This window comes from Chelonoidis abingdonii, chromosome 24, assembly GCF_003597395.2.
Source record: "Chelonoidis abingdonii isolate Lonesome George chromosome 24, CheloAbing_2.0, whole genome shotgun sequence".
In the NCBI taxonomy this organism is placed as follows: Eukaryota; Metazoa; Chordata; order Testudines; family Testudinidae; genus Chelonoidis; species Chelonoidis abingdonii.
The window spans coordinates 24358346-24377902 of NC_133792.1; the positions used below are offsets into that span (position 1 = coordinate 24358346).

Consider the following 19557-nt stretch of genomic DNA (forward strand, 5'->3'; position numbering starts at 1 on the left):
ATCTGTCTTCTGAGTCCATGTAGAGCATGAAACAGTTTTTCTGAATTTGGACACATCCCTCCATTTCTGAAGTACACATTCTAGTATTGAGCCTACCCACAGTACATATTCACTTATATAGCACTGTAATTGTACACAGCTGTGTATACTAAGAGGACATCTTGGCACACAGCCTGGGAAGTTTATAAATAAGAGTGGTGGGTGTGCTTTCAAATTGGAATGCGTCACAGAATTCATGATTTCCAAAGTGGGGTGGGGTGTGTTTTTGAGGCACGTGAGGGCAACACACTTCAGGAAAGATGTAGACAAACTGGAGAGGGTCCAGAGGAGAGCAACAAAAATGATAACAGGCTTGGAAAACCTGATACATGAGGACAGGTTTTTTAAATAAATAAATCTGGGCATGTATAATCTTGAGGAAAAAACTGAGGGAGGAAGCTGATAGTCTTCAGATACGTTAAGAGCTGTTGTAAAGAGGATGGTGAACGGTGGTTCTCCATGTGCACTGAAGGAGGACAAGAAGTAATGGGAGATTTAGGTTAGATATTAGGAAAAACTTCCTAACTATAAGGGTAGCTAAGCTCTGGAATAGGCTTCATGGGGAGACTGTGGAATCCCCATGGGATGATCTAGGTTTGAGTCCTGTCTCACTACAGGAAGCTGGATTTGAAGACTCTTGCAGACCCTTTCAGCCCTACACTTCTGTGATTCTGTGACCTTAAAGACTGCAGATAATTACAGTGGGCAGACAGATTGTTCCTCTGTTGCCAGGAATGAAGTCTGCCTCTAGGATTACGCTATTATACATGTCCGCTGTGAAGTATACTGTGGATGTTGGTACACAGATCTAACTTAGCTGCTTGCTGCTTGAGCATTGCAGGAAAATATTAGCAGTGTATTCAGCACATGTGTAAAATCTCCTTTTTTTTTTTTTTCCTGTTCCATTTTTATCATGTGTTCACTTACCCACCTGGCCTTCTTGGGTTAATGAGGCTTTGCTACTGTCATAGTCACCTGTAGGCATTAAGCTGCCATAATTTGAAAACTACGCCACTGCCTGTGTGTCCAGGGAGATGGCTGTGAAGATCAGCTTGATCATTTCTGCCAAGATCTGGCCACTTCTGTGGCCTGTCAAACAGATCAGCATCTGTGTTTTTTAATTAATTGGCTTTTTATACTTTTTGTTCTATACTATTATAAAAATAATTGTACTCTTTTTCTCTTCATCTAGCAGGAAACTCGAAATTACCCTGAAACTTATCCCCAGCTGCCAAGAGATGAAACCGTGGAGAACCCTCATCTCCAAAAACACATTCTGGAGCTGGCTTCCATCCTGGATGTTAGAAATGTGTTCCTGGAAAACACCATTGATGATTATTAAAAGAAATATTTTTACTGCAATAGGGTTTCCCTAGTCACAGACTTTGAAAGGTGCAGTTTTCTAATGTGAAAATCCGCAAAAGGGGTTATTTGATTTTATTTTAAAATTTAGGATTTTTTTTTAAATAGCTGTTAGCCCAGCTTGCCCCATTCTGTATGGGGTCAATTTTATAAACAAATCTTTTCACATCTTTTAAATGTTAAACTAAGGAATCCCTGGAGTTTTGTTTTTTGTTTTTGTGGTTGAAAGCAACCACATCTAGATCCTAAGTATAAAAGTATTATTGGCCAATTTTAGCCCGCTTTATGGAAATCCTTTATTTTTATACAGTTTTAAAAAATTGGAAGCAAAAACCCAATAGAAGACCAATATTTTCTCTCCAAAGAGTTTGGATTTGAAATGGTAAAGCTGGAAACAGATAATGCAAACTGGCAAGAGCAATAAAAGAACCAGCCCTTCACAACAAATCTATTTTTTTTCAATCTTAGGTGAGTAACTAGACAAACTTGTGCTAGAACAAATGGCAGTTGGAGCAGTGGGTTTGGAGTGGTGCTGCAGAGGGATCTCCTAACATCTAATGTTCCATGTAAATTAGTAATTTCAGTCTTCTACTGAGCAGTACTGCTGGCCAAGAACACGAGTCTCCTCCTGCCTGCTTGGGTGTAGATAGCAGGTTGGTGGCATATATTACAAAATTAATAACACTGGCCCAATTTCCTCAATACAGCACAGTCTGCCCCACCGCCATGTCTTGGTCAGAGCCACCACCCATCTGCCTGAGGATGCTGGTCCATAACTCCTTCTGAGTCAGTCAGTAAAGCTTCTTAATCACCGCAGGGGGTGACGGTGTCTCCTTTCTTACCTTGTCGAGTGAATGAAGTGAGTGGCTTCCACAGTATTCTCAGCCCTTGGCGAGTCTGTCCACAAAGCAAACCAGTCTCCCATAGTAGTACTGAGTTCCAGCCCTGACCAACAGAGAAACAGCTGGCAGGACACCTCTTGGTGCTGCTGCTGTTGCCTGCTTTAACAATGGGATAATCTTTCATGGGATCTTTGTGACCCTAGAACTGCTTTTTTCTTATGTTATAATGGTTAATAAGTGCTGCCACAGAACACTGCAGCCCTTTATGCATATGGTGAGGGCCCATCTCTCCACCCCACTCCCTACCTGTCTGCTCTGACAGCATTTTTCAAATGAGCCACAGGCAGGCTGAGCAGTGGGAAGGTGTGCGAGGCACATAGTCACCAACAAACCCCAAAACACAACGAATGGGGATTGGTTCATAGGTATCGCAGCTTCTGCTGTATCCCTTTAATTGCACAGTAATTCCACCCAGATCTAGACAACATCCAGCAGGCTCTATAAAGTCTGCATCAAGGATCTGTATGAAATTCAAAGCTAAGGTAGAGAAGGTGCTTGCTGGAGAAGTAGGAGGGTAAAGCTACCAAGGCAATGCTCTCTTAGCTTCAGAACAAGCTCCAGGAGCTCCTGCACTCCTTGACAGAAAGGAGGCATGGAGGAGGGGAGGGTGGAAGCACCGGAACAGTAGAAGGATTTTGGCTTCTACAAAGCAAATGTTCTAAACACCCAAGCTAATAGTCTGTAGACACTCAGCTTTGAGACTGGCTCCATTTCAGTTACTGGCAGTAAAAAAGCCAGCTTGTCCCAAAGCCAAGACTGAACCAAATTTTTGCAGGCTCCAGTGTTTTGGTTTTTAAAGATATGTAAAATGAATAGTGGGCTTTTAACTGAAAATACTCATTCTACCAAGAAGGTATTCACTTTAAATCCAGTGAAAGGCAAGTCTGTGGAGATATGGATTGTAATTTTTGTATGTGAAATTGCACAACAGATTGTCAAATGGCCTGAAATGACAGGTCTAGAAATAGTGGTAGCAAAGCAAACTGTGGTCATCTTGTTTGTGTGAATATAAGGTGTATGGTGCTGAAAGGCTGCCTTTGGCTTTGTTAGGCATGGCTGTATTGCTGTCTGAAGTGAAGGCCAGTGGGGTGCTCCCTGTACTGTAGTGCTGAAACCTCCAGCAGAGCAAGGACACCATGCTGGACTCTGTTGTGTCCTTAGAGAATGTAGTGTATGGTACCAAGGTGGAATGTTTCAAGCTGTTACATGAAAGCTGTTTTGTTCTGTGTTCATTGTTCCAATGCTGGAAAATGGAGAGGAGTTTGAGTAGCCCTTTAATTTTGAGGACTAGTCCAATGTTTCAATTTTTAAAATGAGTTTGGTAGCTTACTTCCCTTGGTGCCTACTTCAGTGGGCCTCTTCAGAATCCCACAATGATGTGACCATCCTTTTAAGACAGACTGGAATAACCATGGACTGAGAGTGCACCAGGTCAGGACTGTGCCCATCAGCACTGCTGTAAGAGTCCAGTGCAGAACAGCGTGGGTATTAGAGTAGGTGGCATGAGTGGTGCTTCCAAAGCGCTTTTTAGCACTGTGCTGGGCTGTAACCAAGTCTTTCACTCCCATGGGCACTAAAACTCAATGAACATTATGAGAAAAATTTATTCTTTGAGCAGTTGGTGATGCAGTTCTCTTCTGTGGAACTGTAGGTTCTTTGGTCAACCTTCTTTAGCTGAGATTGAGTTGATTTTAAAATAAATATGTATATAGTTGGTGTTTGTGTATTTATGTACAGTACACACCTACCTACCTGTTGGGTGTGCTTGTAAATATGCATAGATATTTGTATATAGGAAGGTCTTGAGATAAGATATGTATATAAAATTATATATACACACGTACACCAATTGGATTGCATTCCATGAGGATGTTTTAGAAGCATTATTCAAGATGCTGTAGCTGTTAAGTTTGTGGTTGTATTACCATTGTAATCCTCTATTTTCAGGGGCTTATGTTTGGTAAACGAAATAATTTGGGGCTAAAACTAGGTGCAGCAGGCCTCATCCAGTGAGCAAGGGGGTTTCTTTTACAACTGTAAATATTCCAATTCACACTGAAATGATAGCAATTTTGTGACATGAACCAACAGAATCCACAAAATGTGAAGCTTGAGGCTGATTTGCCTTTCCCATGGGCACGAGGTCCCAATCACACAATGGAGTGTTTGCATTGTTTAGTTTTTTTTTTCTTTTGTCATGCAGACACGTTGGGGAAGCCATGTAGGACTATAGAAATCTCTGTAGTCGCAGCACAAAGGGAGAGTGCACAGCATCTGTATTACCTTCCCCTTTCTGCACTTAAACATTAAATAAGCTAGAAGCTCTGTCCCAGGTCATTGCATTTTGATTGTATTGAAATCCCATGTTTAGCTTTGGCTGTTGTGGTTCCATTTCACTTCCCTGCAGCTGGGAATAGCATGTGTACGTGAGCTTGGAAGAAAGGATTCCATTAGCATGCCCTGTTTGTGTCCTGGTGAACCCTTGTGGAATGTGGTTTGTGAGCTGATGGGGAAGCCCTGATGCTTCTCTTCTGCATAGCTTGGATGAAGAAGAGTGTCTCTGCTTATGGTGCTTCTGTGTGACCTCTGTGTCTACAGAACCAAGTGATGTATTTGGTCCTGCCTCCCCATTACCTGGAGTTTGCAGTAGTCAGACATGGACATGCAGAGAGGGCTGGTAGGAGAGGCTTGTTTAGAATGTGAAAAGAATGAGAACATTAAGTCAAAATCCAAACATGTCATCAGCTCTACCTGGATCTAAAAAGTCAGAGATGCACTTTTTAAAGGAGTCTCTCATTCTCTTCTTGGCTATTCTATCATACCTGGTTGGTCTTGTTCAGAATACTTGCTATTAATCAAACTTGACAACAGGGATTTTCAAAGAGTGAATTTCATTTATCTTGTTCTAACAGTTTGTCCCATTCAAACTTATTTGAACTCATCTATTGTAAATGGTGGATTCTCTGTTACTTGGACTTCAGTAACTCAGCCAGGGACTAAGGAGTCTCACCTACAGGAGTGGGTGAGGTTCTGTGGTGTGCAATGTGCAGGAGATCAAACTACATGATCATGATGGTCCCTTCTGACCTTAAAGTCTGAGTCAGCCTCAACATGTGTATACCTACTGTATGCGTGGGCGTGTGGATACCTCTCTGTGCATACAGCATGGTTGTACATAACAGAAAAATGTTCTCCTGTTCATTTCATGTTCAGAAATCCTCACTGCTAGGAACTGAATAGCAGTGAAAGAAAGATTGATCTGAGAGGATCACAGTTAGAGGCAGGGGAGAAGTAATGGACCCGCTCTTGTCAGACCTTTAAAAAAAACAAACATGGGTGTTTTACTTACAACAATGGAGAGAACTTGCCTTCCAAGTTCACGAAAGGTCCTGTGAAGACAGCAAGCTTAGCCTATAATGTTTAGAGGAAAATATGGAAACTTGACTAAGTGCCTGCTTTGCAGATTTCTTCTGCCACAGCTCCTAGGTTCTGCCTATGATAAAGTAGGGGGTATGGTGTAATTTACCTCCATTGGTGGCATCCCTCTTGCCTGGTACTCCTCTGCTATCTGGGCTTTGAAACATCTATTGTTGCCTTTTCCCCTTGGTGTCTCCGATTAACAGCAACAAACAGGGCTGTAGAGCTTCTGATGAATTCAGTAATTTCTAACCCCTCTCCAAGTATAAAAAGGTGCCACCACTTTGCTGCTTGTGCATTAGACTCTGACAAAAATGAAGGTGCATTAACACCTGTGAAGAATGGAGTTGGACTCTGGAATGAATTCTGGAAAAGTCTCAGTTTTTGTCCTGATTGATTTCAAATAATAATCTTCAGCAAATAGCGCTGAAGTAATGGCTACTAGAAAACCCTTTCAGGGAGAGAAAATGAGGACATTTTTCTCCTAAGATTCAAAGGGAGCATATAGGAATGGGAATTCAGGCTTCAGCAGGGGCACTTGTTAATCTTTGGAGATCTTAAAATTTTAGCAGTTGTGTAAAAACTGACCCTTTTGAGGATGGGAGGAGATGCTAATATCTGTGTGTGAATCTATGGCTGCTCTTTGTACTGTGAGGGAGCATGCCTAGAAGCCCAAATTCCATACAGTGTTGCAGATATTGGAGAAGGCTTCGTGCTGATTGATCGGGCTTGATTCCTTTATCCTTTCATTAGCATCAGAACCATATCCAGACTTGTACATAAACCTTTGAACCAAACTCCTTCCTGGAAGTTAAACTTGTTTGTGACCTCTCTGAATAGCCCTTCTGTCTTAACACTTTTCTTAAACAGGCTGTGTCTACACTAGACTTTCTCACCATTACAGCTCAGTAGTGGTAGCAGTGGTATAGTAGAAGCCTTAATATAGAGCTGGCCGGACTAGGCAATGTAGCAGTTAATACATTACAATTGATCCATACTAGGGCTCTCACCAGTGCTACAACTGGTACAGCTGCACCAATAAGAACCATGGTAATCTCATGGGAAAAGTCTAGTACAGACCATGCATCAAATGTTGTGTAACTGGACAGTGGTACCGTCTGGGTCTGTGTTTGAGGAGGCTGGATTGGAGGATTGCCATAATGGGGGCCATGCAAATAAGTCTATTGCCATTGCTCTTCAGACCCTTCATCTTAAAAAAGACCCTGCCTTGTTATTTTGTAACTTCCCTCCCGCCCCCTTCTCCACCCTGGAGGAAGAAAGTTGAGGGTTTCTGAATTGAGTGGTCTTTCAGAAGATTGAAGGAATGAATTTCCATTCCTTCTCAGTTTTTCTGCCAACCAGCTGTTGTCCTGTAGTTGCATTGCTCTTAGATCCCAGCTTCATCTCTTGCTTTTGAGACTTGAGTCACAGACTTCAAATACCGCTTCCTTGTTCAGTTCAGATACTGGAGCAGTTTTCAGATCTTATTCAGAGGTCATTCCTCTGCACGTATTCCTGCAGGGCTAACAAAGCCTGCCATACAAGTTGAAGCTGCAGAAACTCTGTTTTGAATTTTCTATTCAGACTGTGTTCCTTAATATTTGCTTACAAGAAGGAACCCCCTGGACTCTGTTACTACCACTTCTTAGTAGCAGTGCTGAGCTGATTTGCTAGAGCACGACATTGCCTAGCAGTACTTTTTTAAAAGCACAAGGTGCCACTACCTTCTCCTGCCCCTCCCCTAAGATCTGTTAGTACAAGGAAAATGGGGATGGGAATCCAGAAAGATGAACTCCACCTCAGGCAGCCCACCCACACAGGAAATGGGAGCTTTGGGAATCAAAATATTTATTGCTAAAAGTAATTTTATATTGGTTCAAAATTATTTTACAGCCAGGTGCCTGTATATCCTATTTTGGTAAAAAAACAAAAACAAAAAAAACCAAACCTATTTTACTTAAATATATAAAGAGAATTTTTTTTTGGAGCAAATGGACTTTTCGTGCAAGGTATCTGTAACTCACCAAAGCAATGTAATTCCAGAAAAATATTCTATCGTCTTTGGAAGAAAAGGAATATATATATATATATATATATATATATATATATATATAATTAGATATTATGACATATGACCACTGGACATTTCAGGAAGAAGTTACTGCTTCTAAGATTAAAGTGAGAATTGAAGTTACTTCCTTTAAAAAAAAATTCAGTTTCTACCTTGATTCTTATTAGAATAACACCAAGCCCTGCTTATTGCTTCCATTATAAGTTCTAAGCCTGTTTCAGTGCCATTTTGCAGATTTCTTGCATGCTTTCGCTTCTGCCAGCTGGCCCTTGATGAACCAGTGGCTCTCCAGATTTTTCTCTTGGGTTAGGTATACACAAACCTTAGTCTCTCATAGTTGTTGTGACTAGACAACTTTAAGAGAATAGAGAGTCATAAGGAGATGTTTGGATAATCCAGGTGGAAGACACATTTAAATTTCCATAAATGGAACTGCATGCAAACAAAATGCCTATACCACCCAACTTAAATGGGACGATCCGCTCTAGTTTACATGATACAAGCCAAGCTTTTAATCAGACAGCAGCAGCAGCAGCAGTATTTTATGTCAGGAAGGGATATGAATATGTAGATCATGATATATTCATGACTCAATAATGCCATCTTAGCCAGAATCTCTACTGTAATTCAAGTGAGTAAACATCTATATTACAATCCTAAAGAACGCATTAGTCAACCATGTGTGGAACAAGCATGTCTGCACTTAGTATCTGACATCTTTTTTCCCCATGGAGACAAATGATTTATGTAATTTTTTTTATAGCTTTGTATTGTTATTAGAAAGTAACATGCTTGTTTTTTAACATTATTGTTTGGGGGTCATAACTTGCCACCTTAGTGGTATGAAAGGAATTTTAATAAACTGTGGCCAATGCTTGTAACTAAAATGTTGAACTGTGATGCCATTTGTAGGGAATATACCGTTGTATTTCTAATAGGCGCTCTCTTCTGAAGAAATGGAAGCACAAGAGTTTTACATGTACCTATCCTGTTCCAAGTGCTGCTAGTCTATAGTGCATGTGGTGATACTGTTGGGTAACAAACCTCTGTAATGGTTCACAAAGCCTGTTTCCCTTTGTTACATAATCATGTGTCTTGTCGCCAATTTATCTGTCTGTTATGACTTGAGGTTTAAAAAAAAAAAAAAATTAAGAGAAAATAGTCTTGGTCTGACTGACTGGTGTAGTGAGAGACCTTTCTGGTGCTGAGCAAATCTGAGGTCGTTTTGGTTTTACAATGTTAGGACATTTTTCTGCGAAGTGCTACAGAGATAATGTTACACACAAACACCAGCTCACATGGTTGATGTTGAAACCTGATGTCTGTCTTGTGCAATACTTATAAGCTGTTGTCTGTGTTTAATGCATCTGAATTGCTTACACCATAATATCTCAACCATGGAAGCTTTCTCATTTGTTTCATCCCATCTGATAAATCTCTTCCCAGCTTTAGTCTGTTGATATTGATACTTCATGCTGTAGTTTGTGCAAAACTGTGTGAGATTGTGGGTTTCAATGACAGATACCCCAACAAGATGGTAATGGTGGGTTTAGGAATGCCTAATGGCCAGTGGTGACTTGCTCCTCAAAAGCACTGTGTGTATGTGCTATCCTTTTGCTTGCTTGCTGCTGCTGGGAAGATTTATTCCACTAAACAGACTTTCCAACTTAACACTGTGATTCTGCACAGAGCTAATACAGCACCAAGGGAATGAAATACTGTAACAATGTTTGTTGCATTGAATGACAATAAGAAAAGTGTGGTTTTTTGCTGTTAGTGTTGATGACATTTTCACATTGGTAAATGTTCTCTCAGAATGTGACTACATTCATCAGTTGTGAACTATTGTACATGATTTTTGTATCTGAAATCCACTCAAATTATGTGTATTACCAATATAAAATAAACATATTTGCTTAAAACATTTGTGGTTTTCCTTGTGTACATCTGTACCAGCTCTTGGTGAGCTTATGCTCATTGAGGTGGTGGTGTCAGCTAAAACACTTTTATGGTGATTTAAAGGTTCCATGGCATTTTTGGCAAGAGAAGGGAAGCTAATCTTCATGTTCAGCCCGAAGTCCTCTAAGGGCAGACTACAAAAACCAATTTCTTTCTGATAGCTTTCTGTTGTATCTGTTCTGCACATTGTCTTACACTGCTGTGGCTTTGTGTGTTGGTGCTAGTAAATCCCATACCTCCTGGACTCAATGGCAACTGGTTTTCAGGGCTGTTGTCTGACTGCAAGTGTAGCTGGTATGGATGTCTAGAGTTGAGGTTGCCTTATGCTTTCTGTAATAAGACCCCATTTTCTATTTATTGTAACTTTGCCAGACTTTATGCATTCAAGCTCAAATTTTCCATGCTGAGTGTCTGCCGCAGGAGGTAATAAATAAAATTCAGGACAACCCCAATTAAGCTGTTTGACAAGTAAAAATGTTTTACTAATATTTAAAAAACAAAACAAAACACTGTGTTGAGAAACTTCTGCACCTTTCTTCTTGGGAGCAGGAATTTGACATTTAGAAGCTGCTCCTGGAGTTATAGAAGAAGCCGAGCTTAGCTGAGTTAAGTCTCTAACAAACGTCTAACATGTATGTGTTCCTAGCAATTTTTAGTTTGGCTGTTAAATTCTTCATTGATTCCATTTGCACTGAGCCTGCTCCAGTCCAGACTTCAAGGTACTTTCCTTACTACCATTTCTCTTAGCTCCTGTGGGTCTCAATGCTGCCAAACACAAGACCTTAACAGGGAGCAACTCTCCTGTGTCTCAGTAGCTCCCTAGGTGCCACCTAGCCAGCAGGGAGAATGCAGAGGTGGGAGGGAGAAGGGACACATGCTGGGTGACAAGCGGAAGAGGGCAGGCTCCAGGAAGACTAGCAGAAGGGTCTCTAATCATTATATCCCACTCCTTGCCCGAACCCGGGTTGCCGCCTGTTAACATTCCTCCGCTGTCTAGCAACTACCCGTGAAACTCCCTAGTAAGTTACGTGCCCCCCCCTCCAGCTGGCTCCAAGCCTCGGGCTGCGGGTACGCAGTGACCGCGGGGCAGCGCTATGGAGCGGAAGCGACCAGCCTACGGACGGCGCCAGGGGCCGTAGGCTGCACTGGGCTTTCCCTGGGATTAGGCTGGGAAACGAAGCGACCTGATTTCAGCAGGGGCAGGCGGCCTCCTCCAACCTCGCACGTAACAAACGTCTAGGCCCGGCCGGCCTGATCCCCAGCCCCAGCTCACCCTATGCCCCTCCGGCTTCTCCTTCACGTCCTGTCTCCTTAGCCGCCTCCTCCCCCTCCTGGCTTTGAATCTCTTTTATGCCAAACCCATGGGTGTGGGACGGTCCCGCCCACGTAGCTGGCACCCTTCCTGGACTGCTCCAAGTCCCTCCACAAAACCCACCTCCTCGGTCTCCTCTCCAGCCACTGCCCTGGCACTGACTGGAGTGCGCGGGGGGAAGCACCAGCCCCCGCCTCGCTCCCGCCGGTCCAGGACGGCAGCGCCGCCAGGCCGCAACGAGGGAGCCCGGTCCCTGACGGTCGGCCCCGCCCTGCCTGCGTGGCGCGGCTGACGCACACCCGGCGGCCCGCGGGCTTAACGGCTGCTCAGCTGGGAACGAGGCTGCGGGCAGGGCTCTAACCCGGACGGCGAGGAACTGCCCGCACGCCTTCCGCTGTGCGCATGCGCCTGGTGCCAGACGGCCTCTTCTCTCGTCACTTCCGGCTGGCGAGTTGTGTTTCCGGGTTGGGGGTTTGACAGCTGGTTCCCGGTGTCGGGAGCGTCACCTTCGGCTCTGGAAGCAGCTGCCGCCGGTGGGAGGCGATGGGGGATGGGCAGAGAGGCCAGGGGCCGCGCGGTGAGTGAGACGCTGAGACAGCCTGTGGGGGAGGGGCGGGCGCGGATATGCCCCGGGTGCGGGGGCGCCGCCCTGTGGCTCCGGCCTGCTCTGAGGGGGCGGCCCGGGGGAGGAGGAGGAGGCTCCCGGGCTGGTCCCGCTCCGGCGCCGGGCTCGCGGGGCGGGGCGCGGTGCCGCTGGGAGGGGAACGCGGCGAAGTCGCGGCCGCCGTGTCCGTGGGCTGCGTTGCTGAGGAAGCGATAATCCGGGGGAGGGGACCGGGCGTGCTCGGAGCGCCCGGAAAACGTCTCCGAGTTTCGGAGTTTGAGCGGGAGGGTTCTGCGGTGCGCGGCCTCTGCGGGAGCCGGTCGGTCGGCTCTGCTGTGCAGCGCTCGCCCTCCGCCCTCTCCCCCGAGACGGTGCGGTCACAGCCGGGACGGGCCCGGGGCGCGCTGCGGAACTTCAGAAACTAGGGAAAACCTGCAGGAGCCCAGAGCTCGTTCCTGTCCTTTTGGGCATTGTCTGCAGGGAGGACGTTGTGGAGTAACTCCCCTGTGTGCTGGAACGAGGGATGTAACTGCGTGGTTGGAAGTGGAGTGATTAATACAGCATACCCAGGAGAGTTCTGAGTAACTAATTCTATTCGCGTCACTCCTTGGAATGCTAATTTCACAGAGGGATTACACTGCTCTTTTCAGCGCTCAAAGGGGTTGTAAGAGCATAGAGGAGGGACATGCAGGTCAGTAGAGAACAAAGATTTGTTTGAGGTTGCACATCAACCTGATAAGTCAGTAGATTGTTGATAAGGATTTGGTGGGTGGTGGAGTGTTAAAAATATTCAGTATTTCTAGGAGCAATGTTAACACTTGAATGATGACTGTAGATGCAGTTCTATCTATGACTTTCCTTAGAACACAAGACAAACAGATGAATTAGCAAAAGAATATGTGAGGAAGCTGACATTGCAGGAGACAATAAAGATGAATTGTTGACTATATTGTCAAATTTCTGTAGAATTGCTTAAAAATTAGGTGATGAAATGAGGAAAGATTTATTTCCAAACTGAGCCACCAAAATTGAGAGTTTAGAAGAACTCGATAATAATTCCCTGCAAAAGTCAAAGGGAATGTTAAGAACACAAAACGGGAAGGGGGAAGCAAAAGAGAAATTTACTCTGAGATGTGTCTGTCATTGTCATGTCAATATGCTCCTACTAGGCTCCTTGATTAATGTAGTTAATAACTGCAAATAATTTTTTATTTCTGTTCGCTCTAGACAGCCAAAATAGTTCTGAGAAAACAGTGAGAAATTACCGGTGTGAAAGACCCAGAAAGAACCCAGCTTTATTCTCATGTCACATGTTTTGTTCACAGCATTAGCCATTAGAAAATCTAAGCAAAATGAGGAAATGCAATCTGGAGAATTGACAGAAAATTCCACTAACCAAACTTCTGCCTCTTATCCACAGCTTTGCTAAGGAAAACTGTGTACGAAGTAAATGAAGTATCTTTCTGGGAAGACATCTGCATAACTTGTCACCAGTGACCATTCCAAATCCACTTTTGTCAATTAACAATAATGAATTTGAGTGTTTCCACTCAATTCAGTAGGTAATTTGTTTTTTAAAAAAATGTTAATTGTGCAGTCTAACAGATATGGACTTTATAATAAGGATAATAAAAATGTCTTTTAATGCTGTATTGGTTTCATTCTATTGTCTGGTTTGGTGTTGAAACTTGATCTCTCTTTAATTCACAGGCACTGTTAGGCTATGAGCCCTTTGAAGAAAGTGGAACAGGAGTAAAACTGGCTGAGTTAAAATTAAATCTTGACTTTTGGAACCTTTAAGAAGAGCATCAAACTTATTAACTGTGTAATTTGGGGACAGTTGTCTCAAAATACCTGGCCCTTTTGGTGCCATAGAACAGCAGCTGCAGTAAAATGTTTGCAAAACTGAAGAAGAAGATAGCAGAGGAAGCAGCAATTGCTCCTCGGCCAGGAGGGGCTACCAGAATTCCCAGATCAGTCAGCAAAGAGTCAATCACGTCTGTGGGAGCAGATTCGGGAGATGATTTTGTAAGTATCATATTTTGCATTTTACTACAGCATTTCTAATGCAGAAGGTTACAAAAAGCTATGCAAGAATCTTGACTGTGACTGAAAAATCAAGTGCATGGCAGAGTGAGATGTGTGATGTGCAAATGTATCTCTATTCAGAATCATTTTTGGAAATTGCAGTAAACATAGGTGTTAGTGGATGAGAATAAATATTAATTATTTTGTCATGTTAAGAATATAAATTACATAATTATCTTCAGTGAAGAACATGGCAAATGAAGGTATAAAGTATCAAACAATGTTACAGCAAAACTCAAGATACTGTAAGTAAATGTAATGCTGAGGATTGCTTTCTTGCAATCTTCAGCATTACAAGTCTTAGATTGTAGTGTTCTGATTCTATGTTAACCTCTTAGGTTCCTGGTGCAGTTACTGGTCAGGCATATTGTTTATGTACCTCCATAGGATGCTTATGTTGTTTCTGTAGCACTGGAAAAACTTGTAGGTTGTGGTTAGAATGTCTAGATAAACTATTTTTCATATTAAACTATAGTATATGTAGATTATGTATTAATAATTTTAGCTGTGCATAAATTAAATAAAACCTGTTAGTGTTTTGACTGAAAGTCATGCCTTCTGAAGGCTGTTCTGTCACCCAAATCCTAGGTTAGATTATACAGCAGCATCACTTTCAGTTACTGTATGCTGTGTTGCAGTAGAACAGCAGATTCCCCTGTGTCTTCATTCCATCATCTGTAAAATAGATTTTTGCAAGAAGGGGTTGCTGTAAAATATTATTTCTGAATCTCAAACATAGATACTGGTTGCTGAGCTAGACAGGAAATCTTGATCTCAAATAGTAAATGAGAAAATACTGTGGTTACTACATTCAGTTTTTCACTCTCCCACTTAGCTAATTTTCACATCGCAGTTGATATAATATTGAGAAACATTGTGGCTATTGCATTGTTGGTGTAGAGAACAGAAAGAAGTACAGTGGAGGGCAGGGGCGGCTCCAGGCCCCAGCACGCCAAGTGTGCGCTTGGGGAGGCATGCCGCAGAGGGTGCTCTGCTGGTCGCTGGGAGGGCGGCAGGCTGAGTGCCTTCGGCAGCATGCCTGCAGAGAGTCTGCTGGTCCTGTGGCTCCAGTGGACTTCCTGCAGGTGTGCCTGCGGAGGGTCCTCTGGTCCTGCGGCTTCAGCGGGACCAGCGGACCCTCCACAGGCACACCTGCGAGAGGTCCACCAGAGCTGCGGGACCGGCGAGCGGCAGAGCGCCCCCAGCTGCATGACGCCATGCTTGGGGTGGCGAAATGTCTAGAGCCGCCCTTGGTGGAGGGAGAGATTAAAATATATGTGAGAAAAGGTGGGTGAAATAATGTCTCCTATTGGACCAACTTGTGGTGGCGAGGGAGACAAGCTTTCTAGCCACACACAGCTCCTCTTCTGGTCTTGGGCAGGTCTACATTTAAAACACTGCATCGGCACAGCTGCCCCAGTGCTTCAGTGACGCCGCTTCTGTGCCAATGGGAGAGATTCTCCTGTCGGCGTAGTTAATCCACCTCCCCGATAGGCCGTAGCTGTATCAACGGGAGAAGCTCGCCCATTGACATTGTGCTGTCTACGCAGGGGGTTAGGTCAGTATAACTATGTCACTCAAGGGTGTAGCTTTTTCACACCTCTGAGTGATGTAGTTATACTGATATAGGTCTGTAGTGTAGATCTGGCACCTGGGAAAGATACTTGGAGCATCACAGCTAAATGCAAGGTGGAACAGATTGTTTAGCATAAGTAGTTAGCGTATATTCTAAGGGACGGTTCAAGGCAGAGTGGACCGTTAACATCTCTGCAGTCATAGGACATAAAGAGGGGGTTAGTGGGTTACAAATTGTTATAATAAGCCATAAATAAAAGATATTACCTCAACCATCTTATCTCTCTAATATTGTGGGAATGACATGGCTGCAACTACATTGCATACAATAAAATATGGGTAAGAGTTCAGGATTTGTTGTTCATTCTTTCAAGAATTCTGTGCTTTAGCAGTATGTACTTAATTGCTTTTAATTTTGTTTCCATAACGAGCGAAAAATAAGAGTACTGTAGAGAATAAAAACTAATTAAATGAAATTATTGTCAGAAATTAACATTGTATCAGTGTTTGCAAACTGTTTCTCCCAGATGAAAGGCTTACCGTTTCCCTCTTCCTGTTACTTACCTATTCATTCTCTCCCCTGCTTGGAATCCTTCCAACCTGTGTGGCTTAATTTCTCTTTCCAGTCATCTATTACATGGTCAGTCCAGTAATTTGAGCTACTTGTTTTCAGCAACTATTGGTCTTAGAAAATATTGTATTTTGTGTCACAGGCCCATGTTGCAGAGCTGACATTTATACCCTCTTTCTTTCTCCCAAGGACCATATGCACTGACTTAGCCAGCAGAATATGCAAATCTGTTCTCCTTGCCATGGGAAATAGGAAACCATTCATTATTTCTAGCCCTTATAATGTTCGCCGTCATTAAAATTTGAGTGTGGCAGGATTGTTCTTTCTGAAGTTCAGAAACCACATAGTTACCCATCTCTCTCGAACCTACCAAGGCCTCTGATGGAAGCAGCTCCAGAGAGGATCTCTCATCCCAGCTACTTAGAAGAAATGAACAAATACGAAAACTGGAGGCCAAGCTGTCTGGTATGTTTCCTGGGGATGTAAATGACTTACAGCCTTTCAGTGCTGGGAAATATTTCCCTTCACACTTCTTGTTTTATTTACAAAAAGAATTTTTTTTGCTGTCTAGCTAACTTTCTATTTAATCCATTTATAATAAACCTGTTGGTCAGCATCGGCGAGATGTACAATACAGTCAATACAAAATCCATACAGAGTGTTCAAATAAAGATTTATGACTGCCTGTCTTCCTGCTGTTCTCTTGGCACATCCGTGTGATCTTCCCAGATATTCAGTATAACTTTCTCTGTCCCCATGCTCCAACCAGAACACTTCTTTTTGGATGTGAACAGGGCTTTGGAGTGGAGCTGGAGTGTGGAGCAGCTCTGGAGCAGTGGAGCTGCAGGTTTTTGCCTGGAGCTGGAGCACAACTTCAAAGCCCTGGATGTGAACTCTCCAGGCCCCCGTTTGGATGCTACTGCAACAGTAAATAAGAAATCAAAGACCCTAGTTAAGGTCAGGGCTCCATGGTGTTCAGCACTGTACAGTACTTAAGATGACATGGTCTCTGCCCTGAAAGAGCTAATAGTCTAAAAAGACCTGCCTCCCAAAAAAGGGGTAAGGTTGGGGGCCTGGATCTTGATGCATCTTAAACTGGACAGAAATGGTCCTTGGAGACTGTCCCTGTAATGGGGGCCTCTCTGGCTGGCATACAGTTGGCAAAGGGGCCCTGTGCTGACTCTACTCCTGGTCCTGGGTGTAAGGAGTAGATTGGGGCATGGCTAGAGTGCACTATGTCCTCTGCTATCTTCTGCGTCCTGGGGCTCACAGGATGGTCACAGGAAACAAATCCTAACTTGGAGCAGCCTCAAGGTTGTTCTAACTTGAGCTGGGGGCTGGGCAGGCCCCTGCTCAGCTCTCGAATATGGGAAGTGCAAAGAGGGCTTATGGTGCAACTAGAATTGTTAAGTGTTCACCTATTCCTAAGAGATAATCCTTAAATATTGTTAGGGGCATTTGAGGGCTCAGTGCTTAGCTACCATAGAGACAGGAGTCTTACAAATACTGAAACTTTGACCAGACTCCAGGCTCTGTAAACAAATCCTCCTGTGAGCTTCTGAATACACTTGTTCAAGGTACCTGCTTCCTTTAATCTGGCCTATCAGTCATATCTGCTCAAAAAATGGCAGAATTACACATTCACTGCCTCTTTTGCATCATTAAGACCTGGATTTTAAACGTAAGTGTGGTTTTGTTGGCTAAGCAGGGGAGCTAGCCAAAATGCACTATCTCTAAAATATTGCACAGCTATTGTAAGGTGTAATATGGAACAAGGAAATCAACTGCTTTTGGATTTCTCTGACCCTCCTTCACTTTCTCATTGGGGCGATTCTTCACAAGCAGAGGTCAAACCAAATCATAGTGCTTGTCACCACATTCTGCTGTAGCCAATGTTTCCTTTTTTGTGCCAGATTAGTGCCTTTTCCCTGTTGTTAGTGTAATTAGGCCCTTCTGTTTGTACCGACCATTTACTCCATGGATGGTGTGTGGCAGAATTATTTGCTTATGGTGCTCATTGTTAAGGTCAGCTGAGTTTTCCTAAACAGGAATGTTAAAAAAATCATTGTCACTTTCCACTCATATTCTTTTTAATTTCTTTCCCTAATGTCTGTCCATTCCTTGTCTGTACTTCTCCCTCCTCACCCAAGATTATGCTGAACAGGTCCGAAACTTGCAGAAGATAAAAGAGAAGCTTGAAATTGCATTAGAAAAGCATCAGGATTGTACGTACTTTGACTTTTTTCGTTTTTTTCTTTTAAAACTGTTCTGCCTTGAATGCAGATAGTGTAAAAAGCTGTACAGTTAGAAATGTTTCTTCACATTGAGTACGTATTGGTTGTAAAAATAGCACAACTTTCTGCTTGATGTACAGTGAACAAAGCAGCTGTGGTTTGTTTGCTGTTAGTCTGACAGTTGCCAGCAAGCACTTTTGCTGAACTTATGACTGGCATTTAAAAAAAAATCTACGGCAGTATTGCAGCCCAGATGGGGGCCTTGCTGATATCTTTGTTGTTTATGGTAGCACTCATACAGTACTAGGCATTGTGTGAATATAAAGGGAGGCCTGGCCATCTTGACAGTGGTAGTTGTAAATTTTAGTGTGACCTACAGAAGTAAATACAGTGTTGGCATTTGCATACCTTGACTTCTTAACTAGTGATTCTCTGACAGCTTCTATGAAGAAATTTCAGGAGCAGAACGAGGCTTACCAGGCCAACAGAGCAAAGATGGCTGAAGGAATGGCTTTGGCATTAGAAAAAAAGGACCAGGTAATAAACACAAGGTTGACACAATGAAACAGTTGACTGATAAGTGGGAGGCTTCTGAGTACAATGATCTTGGCATAGTTAACGTATTGTAGTACTAGAGAATCACTGCTGAGATGCAGCATTTGTTTGCCTTGATTTATTCTTAGCTGGGTGGAGGGAAAGGAGAGGGATAAGGTGCAAGGGTCAGTGTTGCTGACAGTTCATTCTGAGACAACATGCATAGCTCGCCCTTTTTACTTTAAAAGAGCTTATGAAAGTCTCTAATGTGAACTCATTCACATTTGCTGTCTAGGTACAACTCTGTTGTAAATGTCTGTTGATCAGTTGTTCTCAACCTGTGGGCTGCTTGCAGCCCAATCAGCACACAGCTGCAGCCTATGTGACATTCTAAGGGCCATACAGGTAGCATAAATACCGTGTGAACGTGGCCCATATGACAGAGAGAGCGCTGCAGCCCACAATGGTAAATTCATTGAGAACCACTGCTGTAGATGATGCATTTTTGATTGCACAGGGCAGATATGCTATGATGTCATAAATGAACCTGTCATAGGCTTTACTGGTATATTAAAATCCTCTCTGGTTACTTTTACTCATTCCATTTGATAACAATTATCCTAATTTAATACCTTCAGTCACATTTATTGTTGCATTTCAAAGTTGGTGCTTAGATTTTTATTTGCCCTCTTTTTTTTCTGTCCTCCTCTCCTCCCCTTTGCAGGAATGGAGGGAAAAGTTGGTTCATCTTGAAAAGGCAAGTCTCCTTTGATATCTCTCTGCTAAATGTAGGCCTATGCACATACTGGGACTTGGCAAAGAAAAGTTTTTATACAGAAAATATAATTATCCAGAGTATCTGATTCCTTGTTCTCTGGCTGAGACCTGA

General features: G+C 43.2%; 2 protein-coding genes across 11 annotated transcripts in view; both read left to right on the forward strand.

Annotated features, from left to right (window-relative positions):
- SCAI (suppressor of cancer cell invasion) overlaps window positions 1–9715 on the forward strand; it is a 113073-nt gene extending 103358 nt beyond the window's left edge. For both annotated transcript variants that reach the window (XM_032767486.2, XM_032767487.2), the window contains one exon: window positions 1232–9715. In XM_032767486.2, coding sequence (XP_032623377.2) covers window positions 1232–1381 — 150 coding nt within the window. In that variant the 3' untranslated portion in view covers window positions 1382–9715. The remainder of the gene's footprint in view (window positions 1–1231) is intronic.
- Window positions 9716–11498: 1783 nt separating this feature from the next.
- The window catches only part of GOLGA1 (golgin A1), a 31997-nt gene continuing 23938 nt past the window's right edge, over window positions 11499–19557 (forward strand). For 2 of the 9 annotated variants that reach the window (XM_032767460.2, XM_075060571.1), the window contains exons 1-7: window positions 11525–11639; window positions 13087–13228; window positions 13377–13694; window positions 16275–16365; window positions 18051–18125; window positions 18574–18671; window positions 19393–19425. In XM_032767460.2, coding sequence (XP_032623351.1) covers window positions 13560–13694; window positions 16275–16365; window positions 18051–18125; window positions 18574–18671; window positions 19393–19425 — 432 coding nt within the window. In that variant the 5' untranslated portion in view covers window positions 11525–11639; window positions 13087–13228; window positions 13377–13559. Of the gene's footprint in view, window positions 11640–13086; window positions 13229–13376; window positions 13695–16274; window positions 16366–18050; window positions 18126–18573; window positions 18672–19392; window positions 19426–19557 lie in introns of those variants that run through there. The other 7 variants (XM_075060572.1, XM_075060569.1, XM_075060570.1 and 4 more) reach the window with 7 other exon arrangements.